The following is a 19,446-nucleotide window of genomic DNA, read 5'->3' as shown; positions in this document are numbered from 1 at the left end:
TTTTCCAAACTTTAAAAATTAAACACATTGTTCTAAATATATATATATTAAGTAATGATACATAAATTATTTTAAACATACATTTTGTAACTTAATACATCTTTCTATGTCAAAACACATCTATATAATTTTTTATGATTATATAATTTCCCATAATTTAGAAACCTATTATTTTAAAAATCAAACAGTAATGGTCATTGAGATTGCTTCAGCATTTCCTGATTATAAATCAAACTAAGATGAACATCTTTATACAGATGTCATTGCATGATGCTAATGTATGATTCTTCCCTTTGGAAAATTTGCTAGAAGCATGGTTTCTGGAGTCTGTTGACTAAAGCCTGTGCATTTCTGTGACTTGGGTTACATATCACCGCAGGGCTCTATAGAACTGTTGTCCCAGTTTGTACTCTTTAACTACAGTGCTCGTCTATACTCTGGTCAGTATCAACTACTACTTTTCTGAAAAAGCCAAAAACAACAAAAATTTTAAGATAACTCCTGTGACGTGAAGAATGCAAACTATACAGAGGGGTACCAAACAAAAAAGGAACAGAAGGAAAGGGAGGAAAGGACAGCTGACTCTAAATGCTGTCATGGGAAAATTAGATGAAGGAATTTGGAATACCTAGCCCAAAGAGAAGAATATTGGAGACCTAAAAAAAAAAAAACAAAAAACAAAACCATTGATAGCAGCTGTAATTTTGAAAAAGAATTTCGTATTCTCTGTGGTTTCATAAAGTAGAACTAAGATAAGTGGGTAGAAGTTTGAGGGAGGGAGGTTTTAGTTTATTGTGAGAAATAAAACCTGTCTGTCCAAAACTGGGATGAAGCGATGTGGTCCCTGTCATTTGTCAGTCACGGACCTGGTAGAGGTGTGTTTGAGGTCATTTCTGCATTGATGGACGATAGCACCGGATGGCCTCTTAAACTCCTTTTGAATATCAAACTTTGGTTAACTCAGTGGAGCTCGACCAGTAGTTTCTGTGCTACTCTTTACATTTTCAGGTAAGTTCTTGATACTTAAAAAATATTTTGGATCAACCTTTATTTTTCTGTTATTTTTTTCTTGTTATGAAATGGAACATGTATACGAATAACATACTAAACGTGCATGTGCAATATAATGAAGGATTATAAAACAAACACCAATTAACCATCACCCAAGTCAAGACACAGTATTATCAGCCCCTCAAAGCCTGACCTGTGCCCTGCCCTGAGCATTACTCACTTCTCTTCTGGGAGATAAGTGTTTGGTTTTAATGTAGTCTTGGAATGCTGACACCAGGCTATGGTCCGTGAGTTATCAACTGACTCCGGACTTATTTTCCTTCTATATTAAAAAAAAAAGTATATAAAAGTTACCACTCCCTTCCATCTTAATGTTTTTCTTAGGTATTCTGTGATACAGATGGAGCCTTTGCTGAAACGGTCAGGAAAGGACCTTAAACATGGTAGGGTTTTTTAAGGTGTGACAGTAACTCATTATATCCATTCATGGAAAATGAAAGAGAAAACAAACACAACTGACTTTTTCTATCTACATTTCAAAATAAGTATTTGGTCACCTAAAGGAGGAATTACTGTTACTCAAAACATTGGAATTACTTTTATTGTTATTCTTACAGGTTATCAGAAGATTGAGAGAAAGAGGAGAACCAATCAGACTGTTTGGAGAAACTGATTATGATGCTTTTCAGCGTTTAAGAAAAATAGAGATCCTCACACCAGAAGTTAACAAGGTAAGAAGTCAGAACAAAACTTGAGAAAGATTACTGTACCACATAAACAAGAATAGTATGGAGTTTGAATAATTGCATTATTACAGGCAAAGATGGAAAAATAAAGTTGCCAGGTTACTGCTACTGAATGTAAGCTTTCTTTAATTTTTTTAAAAAGCACCTATCTTAAGCCTACAGTTCAGTGCATTTTGACAAATCCACTCCGAGCATGTAACCACCACCCTTAGGAAGATACAGAAAGTTTTCATCACACAAAAACATGCCCAGTGCCCCTTCTTAGCCAGTCCTGTTCTTCTGCTCAGTGCTGGCACAAACACCTTGTAAAGTTCTATCCCTGTAGATTAATTTTGCTTGTTCTGCATTTCATATAGATGGAGTCATGAGAGTATGTCTGGGTTCTTATGCTGAGCATATTTTTAAAATTACTGTTTCTGCAGAAATCAGTAGTTTGTCCCTTTTCATTGCTGATGATAGTTATCTGAATATCCCACCATTTGTTTTCAGCTTCAGGCTGTTAGGAATAATACTGCTATGAACATTCTTAAACAGGTCTGTTTTTGACCTGTGTTACTTCTCTTTGGTAAATATGTTCTATCTCTTAGTAAGTCTCTGAAGTAGAATTGCTGAATAATAAGAGTAAATGTGTGCTTTAGTTTTTAAGAAATGCCAAGTATTTCTAAATGTTATCAGTATTTGTTATTTTAAGTCTTTTAAATTGTAACCATTCTCTTGTATGTGTAGTAGTATTTCATTGCAATTCTATTTACAGCCTCCTGTTAAACTAAAGGTAATGAGTATCTTATCACATCTTAAGAATCTTATAGCCCATATATTTCTCTGGTTAGTGCGTGTTAAAATCTTTTGTTCATGTTTTAATTGGGTTATTTGCCCTTTTATTTTTGAATTGTAGTTCTTTGTATGTTCTGAATACAGGTCCTTTGTCAGATGTACTGATACATGGTTTGTGACTATTTGCTGCTAGTCTTTGGCTTACCTGCTCTTTTCATGGTGTCTTTTGATGGGCAGCAGTTTTGCATTTTGATGAAGTCCACTTTTTTATGGTTATTGCTTTTGGTGTTTTACTTAAGAAATACTTGCCTATCCCAAGGTTTTGAAGAGATGCTCTTTATTTTCTCTAAAAGCTTAACAGTTGCAGCTTTTAGGGCTTTTTTCTTGTTTTATAGCTCAGCAGATGGTCTGTCTTGGTGAATATTCCATAGGCTCCTGAAAAAAATGTCTTTTATACACTGGGTAAATGTCATTTACAGTAGTGTTGTTCAGATCTTCTGTGGCCTTAATAACTTACCCATTTGCTCTCTCAGTTACTGAGAGGTCTGGTGATCTGTGGCTGTGTAACAAACCACCCCAAAACTGAAGAGTTCAAACAATTTATAAAATCTTTTTCAGGGGCGCCTGGGTGGCTCAGTCATTAAGTGTCTGCCTTCAGCTCAGGTCATGATCCCGGGGTCCTGGGATTGAGCCCCACATCGGGCTCCCTATTCCGCGGGGGGCCTGCTTCTCCCTCTCCCACTCCCCCTGCTTGTGTTCCCTCTCTTGCTGTCTCTCTCTCTAATAAATAAATAAAATCTTAAAAAAAAAAATCTTTTTCAGTCCTCTATGTCTATAACAAACCACCCTGAAGCTTAGTAACTTAATTTATTATTATCTTTTACGGTTCTGTGGTTTGATTGGGGGTAAACTGGACAGTTTTTTTGCTTGGAGTCTCGCATGTGATTGCAGTTAGATGTGGACTGTGGCCAAGGTCATCAAAGGCTCCCTTGGACTGGCCTTCCAACTGCATAATATCTTAGAGGTTCATCTATGTGATAGTGTAGGTCAGAATTTCCTTCCTTCCTAAGGCTGAATAGTTCTCTCTTACATGTATGGAGAGAATTTGTTTATCCATTCAGCTTCGATGGGCATTTGAGTTGTTGCTACCTTACAGCTATTGTGAATAATGCTGCTTTGAACATAGGTTTACAAATACCTGTTTGAGTCCCTGCTTTCACTTCTTTTGTGTACACCCCAGATGTAGACTTGGTGGATCATGAAGTCAACTTCTTTTAAGCATAAATGAATAAGAATATTCTTCCATAGTAATGTTCACAGCAGTTTTACAAAAAATTTTCAGTCCTGTTTAAAACCTTAAATTCTTAGAGTTAGTGGTTTTTGTAATGCTTCATTTTTACCAACATTAATTTCTTTTCTGTATCCTGAGTTCCTTTCTTAACCAAAGATAGTATTAAAATACTAATGTGAACTATTAGTATGTGATTTAATTTTTCTACTAATCATGTTTCATTCCTTGAATTTTCTAGTTATTAATATTAATTTATTACAACCTGCTGTATATTAATCTTGCTCAAGCTTGTCCCAGATACTAAAAAGAGTTTCTCATTTGTAAAAATTTTTTTTTTTTTTAAGATTTTATTTATTTGACAGAGACACAGCGAGAGAGGGAACACAAGCAGGGGGAGTGGGAGAGGGAGGAGAAGCAGGCTTCCCGCCGAGCAGGGAGCCCCATGTGGGGCTCGATCCCACGACCCTGGGATCAGGATCTGAGCTGAAGACAGACGCTCAATGACTGAGCCACCCAGGCGCCCCTCTCATTTGTAAATTTTTTCAAAAATGAGGTATAATTGACATATTAGTTTCAGATGTACACAACTTAGTGATTTAATATTTATGTATGTTGTGAAATGATCCCCACAATAAGTGTAGTTAATACCTGTCCCCATACATAGTTACACATTTTTTTTTCTTGTGGTGAGGACTTTTAAGATCTATTCTTACCACCTTTTAAGTAGGCATTCACTGTGGTCACCATGCTGTGCATTACATCCCTGTGCCTTATTTTATAATTGGAGCTGTTTGAAGATGATAACATAAGTGTGAATGCATTCTAAAGCTCTCCATGTTTACTCCTCCCAGCCACATCTTAGGTTTTTGATGTCACATTTTACATGTTTTTCTTGTGCATCCTTTAACTAAATGGTTGTAGTTATTTTTACTACCTTTGTCTTTATAAGTGATTAATCTGCTACCTTTACTGTATATGTACCTATTCCAGTGAGATTTATACTTTCATATGTTGTAGTATTACTAATTAATCCTCTGAGCTTGAAGAAGGCCCCTTAACATTCCTTTTGAGGCTGGTTTAGTGGCGATGAACTCACTTAGTTTTGCTTGTCTGGGAGACTATTTCTCTTCCAATTCTGAATGATGACTTTGTGAGGTAGAGTATTCTTGGTTTGAAGTTTTTTTTTTTGCAGCAGTTTGAATATATTATACTCTACCCCCTTTGTCCTGCAGAATTTCTGCTGAAAAATCTGCTAATAGTCTTATGTACACAACAAATGGTTTTTATTTTGCTGCTTTTAATAGTCTCTCCTTTACCTTTTGATATTTTAATTAGAATGTGTCTTAGTGTGAGTACGTGTAAGTTTTTGAGGTGATCGCCATACATTTTCCACAGCAGCTGCACCATTTTACATTTCCAGCAATGAAGGGTTCCATTTTTCCACATCCTAGCCAACACTTACTACTACTATCTTTGATCATAGCCATCCTGATGGATTTGAAGTGGTATCTTATTGTGTGTATTTTTTTTAAGGTTTTATTTATTTGAGAGAGCACGAGAGATAGAGCGTGCACAAGCAGCGGGAAGGGGCAGAGGGAGAGGGAAAAGCAGACTTCCCGCTAAGCAGGGAGCCCGACGCGGAGCTCAGTCATGACCTGAGTCAAAGGCAGATGCTTAACTTACTGAGCCACCCAGGCGCCCCCTTACTGTAGTTTTGATTTACATTTCCCTGATGACTAGTGATGTTAAGCATCTTTTTGTTTGCTTATTGGCCTTTTATGTGTGGTCTTCTCTTCAAGACCTTTGCCCATTTTTAGTTGAGTGGTTTTTTGTTGTTGTTACATGTAGCAGTTCTTTATATATTCTGGATATCAGTCATTATCAGATTAGTGACTTGCAAATATTTCTCCCATTGCACAGGTTATCTTTTCATTCTATTGATAGTATCTTTGCAGAAAAGTTTTTAATTTTGATGAAGCCCAATTTTGTTCTTTTGTATTTTGGGTTTTTTTTGCCTGTGCCTTTGGTGTTGTATCCAAGAAATGATTGCCAAATCCAATATCATGAAGCTTTTCCCATGGGTTGTCTTCTGGGAATTTTCTAGTTTTAGCTATTAAATGTACATCTTTGATTCATTTTGAGTTAGTTTTTGTATGTGGTGTAAGGTATGGGTCCAGCTTTAAGGCTTCTTCTTTTATCAAATGGTCACAAACTGGATGTGAATAGATGGTGGAATTTGCTGGTTTATCAGAAACCTAGTGAAGGCCTAGGATATAGATGAGAAACTAGTTTCATATTGTTGACATTGCTGAATGGTAGGGGATTCAGAGTAGTTACAGTGAGGTTAGACGTTTTAAATAAACTGGGAAAATGGGTTGAAGGCTCTAGTGGAGACCTGGTCACTTGCACTAGACCTCATTAGAAAATTTCAGCATTATGAATATTCTCATTTGGATTTGTCAACACATAAGTTTGAATTTTCTGACCAGAGTAGCTATTGTGCATACATTCTTTAAAATTTAAATGTGTTCATTATAATTAACTTTGGACAATGATGATAGCTGCATAATAAATTGAAATCTTGGAGTCTCTAGTTTTACTAAGCTCTTAACTCTTGTGGAGGAAAAAAAATGAATTATACTTACTAGTAGTGAAAAATCAAAAGGGAAACATCAGTGAAATTCCACAATGTGTGTATTTTTTCACCTTTCTCAGGGATTGAGGAATGATCTGAAAGCAGCTTTGGATAAGATCGACCAGCAGTACCTCAATGAGCTTGTGGGTGGTCAGGAACCTGGAGAGGAAGACACACAGAATGATTTGAAAGTTCATGAGGAAAACACCACAATTGAAGAGTTAGAGGTAATCTCTACACCCACCTGATCTCATTACCCCATCATATCCCTTCATTCTCTGGGGCAGATCTTGAGTTCATCAGATTGTTCAGCTCAGAGCACACTACATGGTCTGTGGTCATTACAAAGGCCCCCTTTTTTTTTTTTCATTTCGTGCTTTTATTTATTCACTCCCTTTTTTTTTTAATGATTTTATTTATTTATTTATTTGACAGAGACACAGAGAAGGAACACAAGCAGGGGGAGTGGGAGAGGGAGAAGCAGGCTTCCCATGGAGCAGGAAGCCCGATGCGGGGCTCGATCCCAGGACCCCGGGATCATGACCTGAGCCGAAGGCAGACGCTTAATGACTGAGCCACCCAGGCGCCCCTATTCACTCCCTCTTTACTCATTCTCCACTCACATTCTGATATATTTGATGTGCATCCTCTTATTTGTTGGTGGTCTTGTAAAACCAGTAGTATTTTGTATGCTTGTGTTTTTAATGTACATAAATGATACTATACTGTGAATTTTTTTTACATTTCTTTTTTCCACTTGGAACTGTATTTAATATCCGTCCTTGATGCTTTATGTTTATCTGAACCATTGATTTTTAACTGCTGCATAGCATTTCATATTTTGTGGCATTCACTGCCTTTTACTTTTGTTGCCTTGTAATGAGAGCTGGATCTCTCCCAGCTCCCTATTACTACAGACAGCTTTGTGATGAATAGTCTTGTATGTAACCCCTGTGGACTCAGCAGGATGGCTGGATTTATATATGTGTAACTTGTCCAGGTTCTGTCACGTTGCTGTCTGGAATGGCTGTACCAGTCTACACCCCCATCAGGAGGGTGGGCGAGACTTTTACTCCCACAGCCCTGCCAACACTTGGCCGTATCTTGCTTTTTAATTTTTGCCAACGTGTTGAATATGGAGTGATACATGTAATCCTAATTAAAAAGCTAGCTCAAGCAGAAATTATGGCTTAGTTGAAAGCTTCTGCTTAATAAACAAACTGTTATTTTTCTTTTCATTCCTGGCTGCACTCTTCGTGAGATCATAGTTGTTTTAATTGTGCCTCTTCTCCTACCACCCCCAGCACCTTTCTTTGAACCCTAAATTTGACAGAAATAGTGTGAGCAACCATTTCTGGGCTTTCTTTTTTCTTAAATAGCTTTATTGAGATATTTACAAACTTTACAGCTTACCCATTTAAAATATACAATTCACTGGTTTTTAGTATATTCGCAGGTTGATGCAGCCATCATCACGACCTAATTCTAGAAAGTTTCTGTTCCCTTACAAAGAAGTCTACCCGTTAGTTCCCTAAGCCCCCTTTTTTTGTCTTTTAATTTATAAACGATACCTTGCTCTCTAAATTTCACTGACAAATCATTGTTTTCTTGTTTTTTAACTTACCTAGAAATTCCTTTAGGTTTTTTAAAAATAGAAATTAGTATATGTAATAAAGGTCCCTGTTCAGACTGGTATTGAGAACGTCTATTCAGCTGTTGGTCTTTACTAATGAACAGAAGCATTGTTTTTCTGCAGGCATTGGGAGAATCTTTAGGAAAAGGCGATGATCATAAGGACATGGATATCATTACCAAGTTCCTTAAGGTACGTGCTTTTAGTCTAGGAAAGGACATTTGGGTTGGTTAAAAACTGTTGTTGAATTTTTGGATGATTTAAGGGTTAAGGACTGGAAAGGGAATCCCTCAATAAACACGTTTTGCACATATACAGTTTATGATATTGCTGTGCACTGGGATATAGAAGTTAATCAGAGGAGACGTATATTTACTTCACTGCTGCACTTTAAAACTGACTTGTTAATGTAAACACGCAGAATCAAAGCAGTGGAATGAACAAGAAGTTGGGGGAGTTAAAAATTTTTTTTAAAAACACTCCAGGAGGGAGTGCAGTGAGGCGAGTGTTCCAGAAGCTTTTATGAGTGGTGATGACAGTAAAGAGAGGAAGGAGGTGGGAAGACCTTGGCAGTGAAAAAAAGCAAACCCATCAGCAACCTTTCAGAGACTGTTCATTTTTTCAGTCCTACAGATAGCTGCATATTCCTGCTCTGATGAGCTCAATCCATCTTGCTCCTCAGCATTTCTTACTTTACTGGTTTAGGTAGAGTGTGTGCAAATGCCAGATTCATTTTAGCACTTATTCACAAACTATTTGTGTTCAGGCCAAGAGATTAAAATGCAAGAAGTGCTTTTACCTGTATTAACAATACAACATATTAGTCGTCAAGATTCTCAGTCTATTGAGGATATGGCATGGAATTAGATAGGCGTGGGAACTAGTGTGAACTAGAATTTTCCTTTCTGAGTGACAGCCTATCTTTATAGAGGCTACCCATAGGTAATGCCACTAGGGGGGGTATGTCCTCCGCCACCTTCCCTGTGTACCTGCCTCTAGAAACCATGCTCTTGATGCATTTAAACCCAAGGGGCACTAGGGTGGCTTTCCAGGGCTGGATGGAGGGGTTATAGTTTATTTCTGTTCTTTGTTTTCCTTCTTTCTCCTTTGGTCAGGTGTTTTATTGGGAATATTTAATTAAATCATCATCTCTACTACAAAAGCAGAAAGTCCAAATAGAGGCGTACCCTGTTTTATAGTGCTTGGTTTTATTGTGCTTTGCAGATAATGCTGTTTTCTTCGGTGGTTTTTTGTTGTTGTTTTGGGGTTTTTTGTTGTTATAGTTTTTACAAATGGATGGTTTGTGGCGGCCACGTGTGGAGCAAGTGTATCAGCACTGTTTTTCCAATAGAATTTGTGACACTTTGTGTCTCTGTCACATTTTGGTGATTCTTGCAATATTTCAAACTTTTTCTTTGTTACTGTATTTGTCATGGTTAATTGTGATCAGTGATTAGGACATGAGAGCTCAGATGATGATGAGCCTGTTTTAGCAATAATGTATTTAAATTTTAAGGGGGGAGGGGGAGAGGAAGAGAGAGAATCTCAAGTAGGCTCCATGCCCAGCGCAGAGCCCGACGCGGGGGCTCACTCTCATGACCCTGAGAACAGACCTGAGCTGAAATCAAGAGTCGGATGCTTAACCGACTGAGCCACCCAGGCACCCCAGCAATAAAGTATTTTTTAATTAAGGTATATATATATGGTTTTTTTTTAGATGTAATGTATCCTATACTTAATAGACTACATTATAGTGTAAACATAACTTTATGTGCATTAGGAAACTAAAAAATTCACTTGACTTTATTGTGAACTCGCTTTATTAATGCGGTGGTGTGGAACCAATCCCGCAGTGTCCATGGGGTATGCCTGTATTACAGCATCATACTTGGAGGATTAATTATCACAGCACATATGGTATTATGGCAAATAAGTCTAGGTGGGTTGAATTTTAGTAGAAATACGAGTAAAAGTTTATTTCTGTCAAAGTTACCTATGAAATATGAAATTTGATAGTTCTTGTTAGGGGGAAATTGATTATCTTTGAACTAGGAATACATACATATATAGAATAGGGAAGTTTGTGACTTGCCAAAAGCACTACAAAATATACATGTTGTGTATGACAAAATAAGCAGAAATAGTTCATTAGATATTGATGCTATTTTAATTAGAAAAAAATTTAATCTAAATATAATATATTGTTTGTGAGTTAGAGAACTTTTAAACCTTTTGAACCACTGGGTGGCATCGTAGTCTAAATTTACCCATTCTTTCAACAGTTTCTTCTTGGTGTTTGGGCTAAAGAACTGAATGCCAGAGAAGATTATGTGAAGCGCAGTGTGCAGGGCAAACTGAACAGTGCTACTCAAAAACAGACTGAGTCCTATCTCAGACCCCTTTTCAGAAAGCTACGGAAAAGGGTAAGGTTCCTCAAAAAATGCTGTTACATAACTGATTAAAAAAAAGAATATATAAAGTTTGAATAAATGGCAGTCTGTAATTATACACAGTAGCTTCCAAAAATAGTTAATGCTTTTTTTTTTCTTTTCCAGAATCTTCCTGCTGATATTAAAGAATCCATAACAGATATTATTAAATTCATGTTGCAGAGAGAATATGTAAAGGTACATTACCATGTTGGGCATCAGTATCATGGTTATGAGCTTATCTAGGTTGTATGTGCATAATACCTTCATTTGGTGTGGGAGTATTTTACATAGGAGCTTGAAGCATAAATGTGAAATGAATTAGTAGTAAAAAAAAAAAAAAAAAAAAAACAAAAACCCAAAACCTTTTATCTAATTCATTGTCAGCTTTCTTATTAGGCATTGATAATAAACTTTTCTGACCACATTGGTTTTTTAGTCATTTTTAAGGTAGGTGTGAAGATTCTTCAGAGTATGAACTGGCTATAGGCAATGTTCATTTCATGAATGGGATTGGATTTCAAAGATTGTTCAAGATTATGGCTTGGAACAAATTTTCCCATAGAAACGATGTTATGTAGATTAGTTTCCCACTCCAGCTATAAAAGCCTACCTAATCTGTAATATAGTTAAATTATTGTACTAACGATACAATGGAATTTAACCACCCTTTATACTTGTATAAGAAAATGTTCCAAGTAAGGCCGCCAGAATTCATCCCTCCGATTTCAGAACAGCAATAGCAGACCCCTTGTTAGGGAAGACTTTTCCCCTTGCCCCAGTGTCTTTGATCCTGAATGGGCTCGAGGCTGCGGCAGGAGGAGAGAGCTTCCCGTGGCCCAGCGCTCCTGGAGTGGAGTTCAGAAAGGGGAGTGGGAGGCTGTCAGTTGGTGCAGGGAACGTAAAAAGAATGCCTGCTGTACCAGTAGTGGGGATTGGAAATGTGCCCCTGCGTCTGGCCCATCATCAGAGTCTCAAGAGGGAAGCTTCTTGTGGCAGTGCCTCTCAGGAGTAAGGAGGAGGGAGTTTCAGCCAACAGTTCTACTGACCATTCCAGAGTAGTAGGTGGGCCTCTGGCAGAAAAGTGGGGGTGCCAGTGCTTACTCCTGCGGTTGGAGTTTCTGTACTCAAGCAGAGGGTGGGCTAGCACATGTGGGGGCTGGAGCCTCGTGCTCATGAGGCGAATGTAGTGATTTTACTCCCTCTGTTGGAGAGCCAGTTTGTTTTATCAAAGGGAATGTTTTTGTTTTGTGCCTATAAATTTCATGCCTTTATAGTTTCTAGTAGATGCATGGTACTTAGTAAGGACAGTTGCCTTGGAATGGATGGATAAGATCACTGTTACTGCAGAAAGAAAGCAAATCACTTGCCAACTAGTGAGCATGCCTTCCCTTTTGTTACTTTTGCATTTTCATATTTGAGAGGCATGTGAAAGTTTATTTTATGTAAACTGCTGAAGAACCAAGAAACTTTAATAACCTGTTTGGACAGCTTTCCTTATAAACTTGGGGGAAGTAAATATTGGACATTTTATCAGTTAATATCCAGTGTGAAGAGTGATACAAGTCAGAATCTGTGATAAAAGTGTGTAACATGTTCTTTAAAATTAAACTTTATAAAACTGAGTAGGGCAAATTCAAATTTGTGTTCAGGGTAGAAATGATCTTCCAGTTAGCCTATTTGTAGTACCTGATTTTTAAAATCAACTCTGCATATCAATCACATAGGTCTTTGGTTTTGAAAACTAAAATCTCCTCGAGACCTGACTATATGAACCTCCCTGAAACCCTAGGGGTCTTTCAGAATTTACTTGATTTCTATTTTATTCTCCTTTTTTTCCTTCTAGGTAGCCAGACTTGGTTTAGAAAAAAAGCCATTTCTTCATCGGGTTCTCTCCTTACATTCTGTAGCTTTTCTTTTAACGTTCTTGGCAGGTGGGAGGTGTAGAGGGGCCAAAGTGAAACGATCTCATCCTGTAACTATTCGGCTCGAGGGTTAGTATTTAATCTCTGTTTACACCTCTGCTGTGGACCCTGTATGATAGTCCCAGCTCACAGAGCCCCCACTGCTTTCAGAGGCCTGCAGGGCTGTGCACACAGTAGACATAGTTGCAGGTTGGATTCTGAAGAACCAGTTAGCCTCCATCTTCAGTGTGTGACCACCTGCGGAGAAGACTGGGTCTAGAGGAGACCCAAACTAGAGTTTCTGTCAGTGCATCAAATTACCTGCCTGGTAATTCCAGATCTGAAATGTGTTAGTTGCCAGTGCACAAAGGCTACAAAGGAATGTTTGTCTTTTTACTCACAGGATTAGCTTTGGTTTCTGGTTTTCCATGGACTTGGGCAGGGCAGTCCATCACCTCATATTTTAATTTCTTTTGTTTGAATAATGGGAATGGTAATACTTTCAACATGCTCAAGAGATGGATGAAAATTATGTCATAAAGGGCTGTGAAATACTTCACAAATTGGGACCAACCCAGTATTTCCTTTTCTAATCTCTTAAACTTTTCTTTTTAGGCTAATGATGCTTATCTTCAGATGGCCATTGGAAATGCCCCTTGGCCCATAGGTGTCACCATGGTTGGTATCCATGCCAGAACTGGCAGAGAAAAGATTTTTTCTAAGCATGTTGCACATGTTTTAAATGATGAGACACAGCGGAAATATATTCAGGTAAGCAATTGGGAGGGAAAGAAATTGCTCTGGAGGTTAACATTCTACAATTCCCAAACTGTCAATTTTGAGAGCAGGAGAAGAATTATAGCAAATTGGATATATGATAGAACACAGGTCCACTTTTAAGTACTTATGTTTAAGACCTCTCCACGGAATAAAATAGAAACCTTGTAAGTTTCATATATGACACCAGACAGGGTGAGGTGTTGTGCTTTAATTACGTCAGCATTGAAATAATGCTATTTCAGTTGGCTTTGGAAGTTTGGTGAAGAAGGACAAATTTAGACTATTTAGCAGTAAATCTCATTTTGTTATTTTCCAGATAGATTTAACATCTGGGTTAAAAAGAAGGTATGAGTAGTAAAAATCTGGCTTTAATGAATAAAATTATTTTTCAGTAACATTTAATGACCCTTCTTGACACAAACAGGGCTAAAGGTTTAAGTTTATTTTCTTATGGTTCTCTGTGCCTCACATAAACTTGTTTCTGTTGGGTAAAACTTTTCTCCTTAGTTGGGGGGAAAAACGTCAACTGTTAATGCCACTTTTGCCAAATTGTCAAAAATCCCGGATTGTGTCCAATGACTTGTGCCAGATGTTAATTCTAAAGTTTGAAGATGATACTCAGGAAGTTTACTTAAAATGTAAAATTTGCTTAGAATGCATAACGTGCTTTCAGGTTTTGTGCCAGAGAGCGATTATTACCATATTCATGAATTATCTTGTTATGTGATTTCAATCCCAAGTGCTGAAGATTAACTTGTGCTTCATGCTTTATGCCTTATTCATATATATTAGCATTTTCAAATAGTTCAGCTTGACTCCCTAATATGAATTGTAGAATTTATAGAGTTCAGATATACTTGTTGAAATTCAAAGACCTTTCCGTTTTTTTAATAACCAGCAGTGACTGTATTGAAGGCAAAAAGTTTATTTCAGCAGGGGGTTGGGGTGGTGGGGAAAGTCGTTTGGCTTTAACAATAGAAAACAGTTTCCAAAGATTAAATTCGCTAATTGTGTTCAACTGTACCATGGCCAAAGCCAGTGTGTCTGTAAAGTCCATATAACAACATAAATTGTCTCAAAAACAGGTTTTTGCTTTTCAGGAATGGCACGATTTCCACTTCCGCTCAAACTGATTTTCTTCTTAAAAATATATCTAACATTTTTAAAGATTTCTGATTTATTTTTAGAAGCTGTATAATGACCTATTCTTCCATTGGTCTTCCTTTTTAACTGTTCCCTTCCCATTTAAAAAAAAAATCCTCCTTTTTCCCCCAAGATGATGAGGGAAAATTGGTAAGTAACTAACCTTTAGGAGGGTGTTTGACTTGAACCCAGTAATTTTCTTGTGGACAGATGTTAATATGATACTGCAGTCAGGTGGACTCATAGCAGGTTGAGTGCGGGATGCCGCAGGGGACTGAATAATGGATCCATGTCTAGGTGGATGCTAGTGAGATGTCATGGGGTTCTTAGTTACCTCAGTATTGTCCTGTTAAACATTTTAATGACTGATTTGGATGACTCTACAGAGAGGTTTATTTATCAGATTTACGGACAAGGGTAGGGTGTGTGTTAAGGTAGAAAAGACATTGGCATTCCAAAAGTTCTTGACAGACTGACGGAAAGAACAGATTCTAAAAAAATAATATTTAGCAAGGATGACCATAAAAAACATTTGGATCCAGTGACCTGCTTGCTTGACTATACAGTCTGAGCAGTGTATATATGAGAAAGGATTAGGGAATTTAGTAAGCTATACATGCAATAAAATTGATATTATGATATGGCTGCTACAGAGTCTAATGGTAGCTTATGCTACATTATTAGACATAATAATTTAATTGTAGGTTCCACAAGGCAAGAACATAGTTCACTGTTACATACCCAGAGTCTAGAACAGTCAGTACCTTACTCAAAAGTGGGTGCTCCATAAATATTTGCTGATTGAATGAATATTGTATAGGACAAGAAATGTGAAAGTCTTGTTACTTTTGTAGTTCTTTGAGAAAGGAGACTGTTGGGGATCTGGGCAAGAGAGCTGTAGATAATGGTGGAACTTTCTGGCAGAAAAGGGAGTCAATTTGTCCTGTAGTTAAGGATCAGTTAAGGTATGGGAAGGAAGGCATGTTTTTAATCAGTGTAAGGAAACAATAGTTTTCTTTTTATTAAACGTTTATTTTTAGAATAATTACAGATAGCCTCACAAGAGGTTGCAAAAATAGGACAAAGCTTTTTAACAGAAGTGCCCTGAGACAGGAGTAGGGCCACTGGGAAGATGTGAGGGGAGATCCCTGCCACTTGATGTTTGCAAGCATCACGTTAACTATTGCCCTTTTTGCTCCTCGGTATCTTTCATTCTGCTCTGCCATTTTCCCTTGGGGCCATTGCTTAAACCTAAGGTTGCAAACTCACATGCCCATGACAGTAGTAAGTGAGCTGAGCGGTAAGAAACACTTGACCCTCTGTCTTTTGTTTTCCTACTTTTCATATAGGCAGAATCGAAGCAGTATCTCATTTTGTCTCAACTCTGTCGTAACAGGGGATGATGAAGGCTAGTGGGAGGGGTCAGCTGATGTTTAACCCTCACTGGTGCTGCTGGAGTCACTTCAACTCGTTGTTCCCTTGGAGGGATAGGGGTCAGTGTTGCTCCATCTTCCACCTTTTTTTTTTTTTTTTTTAATATGCCAACTATCTTAATTTTTTCTAAAAAAAAAAAAAAAGTATGATTTTATTTTTAAAACAGTGACACCAAATTAAATTAGCATTGTATAAGGACAAATAAAATGCTGGGTTTTTTTTATGTCTTAACATAAACCTGTGGTGCTGATCAGCTCAAGGCCAAAGAACACTGCCATCCCCACGTGAGAGTTTTATGAAATTCTTGATGGCGATGAACGGAGTAATTTGTCTTTTGAGTTCTTCGCCTGTTAAATATATTATTTGAAGATTAAGTCAGGGGTTGACAAACTTGTCTTAAAGGGTAAGATAGAAAATACTTGAGGCTTTGCGTTTCCCAGGTGTCTTTTGCACCTCTTGGACCCCACAGCTGGGGTGTGAAAGCAGCTGGTGGCTGCGTTCCAGGAAAGCTCCACTTAGGAAAGAAGTGTGTGGCCTGTGGACCCTAGTTTGCTGACCTCTGGTAACTGCCTGACCCACACATTTTCTTCCTTAAGATATTGGCTGAGTAGGTAATCATGGAAGTCCTTCAATAGGGTAACTGTCTTACTAAATTGAGATAACAGTAGACCTCTAAAAGGCAGTGGGTGTGTGAGGTGTGCTCCTCTTCATTGTACAGCCCAGTGATTCTTGGTATGCGTCATAATTTACCAAGACAGAAAACAACATCTAGATACAGAATGCTCCTAACAGCACTGCAGAAGTTTGTTCATGCCTCTTCCCAGCCCAAGTCCTCTTGCCATCAGAAATAACCTATAGGTTAATTTTGCCTCTTTTTGGACATCATTTACTGGAATCTTGGATGTATGGAATAATTATTTAAAGATCCTGGTGAGAAATGTCTGTGTTAGGAAATATGGTTGAAAACAATCCAAGAGGCTATTTTATTGTACCATGATTTCATCTTCGGGTTTTATGCAAACCTCTATAGAATTTAAACTGTGAAAGTTATTTGAAGTGTTCTCTCGCTCACAAAAATTAAACACACCACAGGGAGGGTTTTTTCACCATGCAGATCAAAGAAAAGTTGTATAGTTTATTAGCTAGCCTCAAATCTGGGGTTAGATTTAAAATGGTGTTAGTAACTTCAAGAACTTTGTTTGCCAAATACAGATTGTAACCTTTGGCCCAGATTTGGGTAAAGTTTCTTTTATACAGATTATAGTAAGCTCTTGGTTATTGATGAGACTTTATAATTGAGTCATTTAAAGACCTCTCTTGAAAAGGTTCACGTCTTGGGCATTCTTGTCTGTAAAGATGAGAAGGAGGAAAAGCTGAAATGCACCTCAGGTGGCTGTTTGCTTGGCAGGTCCACTCTCCACTCTTCCTCACCTTGTCCTGTGCCCCCAAAACCTGGCTTTTATGAACACTATTGACAGGCTCCCTTGCCTTTTGGTTCCGATTGGGGTAGGCAGTGAGAGGGACGGGAAGGCGTTGTGTAGGTTTGGGGTACTTATTTCCTTACCTTCCTCCCTGTGAGGTCACTAAGGGTTGATGGCACCTCCTGTCGGAGGCCATAGCTTCTCCCAGATGGCTGTCTGCATACAGTTACCATCTCTGGGCTTCGGTTAGCTACCCCTCCCCCCTTCCTTGCCCCTCAGAGCACAGGCTGGGTACTGCTTCCCAGTATTGCTAGCTCTGGGGCACTAGACTGTCTCCTGTTGGTCCCAGGTCCCGCCCATCCCATGTCTTCGTGAAGTTCTTGGAATTACTACCATCAAGTTTTTGAGTTTGAGTATGCTCTTTGTTTCCTGCTGAAACGTCCCTCATATATCTAGGTTAATCTGTGTACTGTGTTACAACAGATTTTGGGGGGGATTAGATGATTAAGGAGTAATACTCATTCTGAATAATTTTTCTTAGAGTTGCACTATTATAAAAGGCAAATGTCCCATAACAGTCTGCTCTGACAAGTTGTTGTTTTCAGTAATCTAAGTTACTAAATTCTCTAGTAAATCCCAACATTTTTTCTTAGTTATTTCAATCTGTATTTCAGGTTTTGGCATATATACTAGCATTTGCCAAATTTATTTGTTCATGGAACATTTGTAAATTTATAATATATTCATGTATTGCCCCAAATGGTAAAACAGACACTTTAGTCACTGCACTGAGTGGTCACAACTTGATCCATATATTGAATATACGGTCTCATGGTTAGCTGGTAAACATTCCCTAAGCATCGAAGTATATGTCACATTTGTGGGTCATGTGGCTTCATGCTACCTCCTGGCATTCTTGGCTATGATCCACCCTTTCTTAAAGGCAGGTTATTGCTTGATAACATACTGTTTACCCATTTAATACTTTCTGCCATATTAAATTTTTAGAGAAAAATACTGCTAGCATTTATCGATCATATACATCACCTTTTAATATCACAGAATACCAGTGTTCAGTAGAAACACATTTTGGGGAATGCTGATTTAAGCAGTGCATGTTTCTTTTTCAGCTGACAGCTGAACTGATAGTAAACAGACATTTAAGTTGGGGTACTAAATCTATTCCTCAACTACATGCTTGAAAAAAAGGTCACCCTGCACTGGGAAAGCCTGGTAATCAAATAAAGGAAATCTCCCAGATGGGTCATTTAGTATAAATCCTAACTTAGCTAATTAGCCCTAAGCAGGCAAGTGCTGTTTTCAAAATGTAATCCTCGCTTGTGATTGTGCTTTGTTACTTTCTGTGAAACAACGAGCCTATGAGCTAGAAATACGTTCTTTTCTTTCTTTTTTTAAAGATTGTATTTATTTGACAGAGACACAGAGAACATAAGCGGGGGCGGGGGGGGGGGCAGAGGGAAAGGGAGAAGCAGGCTTCCCACTGAGCAGGGAGCCAGATGCGGGACTCGATCCCAGGACCCAGGGATCATGACCTGAGCAGAAGGCAGACACTTAACGACTGAGCCACCCAGGCGCCCTTAGAAATACATTCTCTTGAAGCATTCAGACAAGTGGAAAAATGAATGCAGCTCTGTTTCTTACCATAAACAAGGCAGACTGAGTTAGTCCCGAGTTACCGGTTTTGCTTAAGTGTCCATTAAGTTCTACAGATACTGAAAATTCTTATACTTTTGAGATACTTGCAGTGGGACTTTTCATCATCCCAAGTAGCAAGATCCAGATAAGTTATTTAAAAGGCTAGAATGAGTTATTTAGATGAATGCAATTTTAATGGTCTTGGGTGAAAAGAATTCCTGTAGACAGTTTTTGAAGGAATGGGCCTTTTATTTTATGCCTAACTGTGGGTGTTAGTTGAAATTGTGGAAATTAACTTTGCATTATTAAGCACACGGTTTTTGAATATTCTGTTTCAGGTCAGCTGAGTATTCCTTCAGTCCAAAGTCAGGATTAATTCTTGTGTCATGTTAATTCATTTCTTTATTAGAACTTTGGCAGCTCACTGACAGAATTTTAAATAGCTAGGTAGAAAATGTCACTCATAGAACACTACATCAAAAACTAATGATGTACGTATGGTGACTAACATAACATAATAAAATTAAAAAAAAGATGTCACTCAGCTAATCTCTTACTCTTCACATTCTTGGGCTGTATCACTAGACAG

The 19,446-nt window shown here is 38.0% G+C and overlaps 1 protein-coding gene across 11 annotated transcripts in view; it reads left to right on the top strand.

The window, feature by feature from the left end:
• Positions 1-19,446, top strand: part of PRPF18 (pre-mRNA processing factor 18) — a 103,851-nt gene that overhangs the window by 73,207 nt on the left and 11,198 nt on the right. For all 11 annotated transcript variants that reach the window (XM_027592109.2, XM_027592108.2, XM_027592107.2 and 8 more), the window contains 6 exons: positions 1,629-1,742; positions 6,538-6,684; positions 8,214-8,282; positions 10,373-10,513; positions 10,646-10,717; positions 13,039-13,194. In XM_027592109.2, coding sequence (XP_027447910.1) covers positions 1,629-1,742; positions 6,538-6,684; positions 8,214-8,282; positions 10,373-10,513; positions 10,646-10,717; positions 13,039-13,194 — 699 coding nt within the window. The remainder of the gene's footprint in view (positions 1-1,628; positions 1,743-6,537; positions 6,685-8,213; positions 8,283-10,372; positions 10,514-10,645; positions 10,718-13,038; positions 13,195-19,446) is intronic.

The sequence above is a fragment of the Zalophus californianus genome, chromosome 9 (genome assembly GCF_009762305.2).
Source record: "Zalophus californianus isolate mZalCal1 chromosome 9, mZalCal1.pri.v2, whole genome shotgun sequence".
In the NCBI taxonomy this organism is placed as follows: Eukaryota; Metazoa; Chordata; class Mammalia; order Carnivora; family Otariidae; genus Zalophus; species Zalophus californianus.
This window is presented reverse-complemented; position numbering and strand designations above follow the sequence as displayed.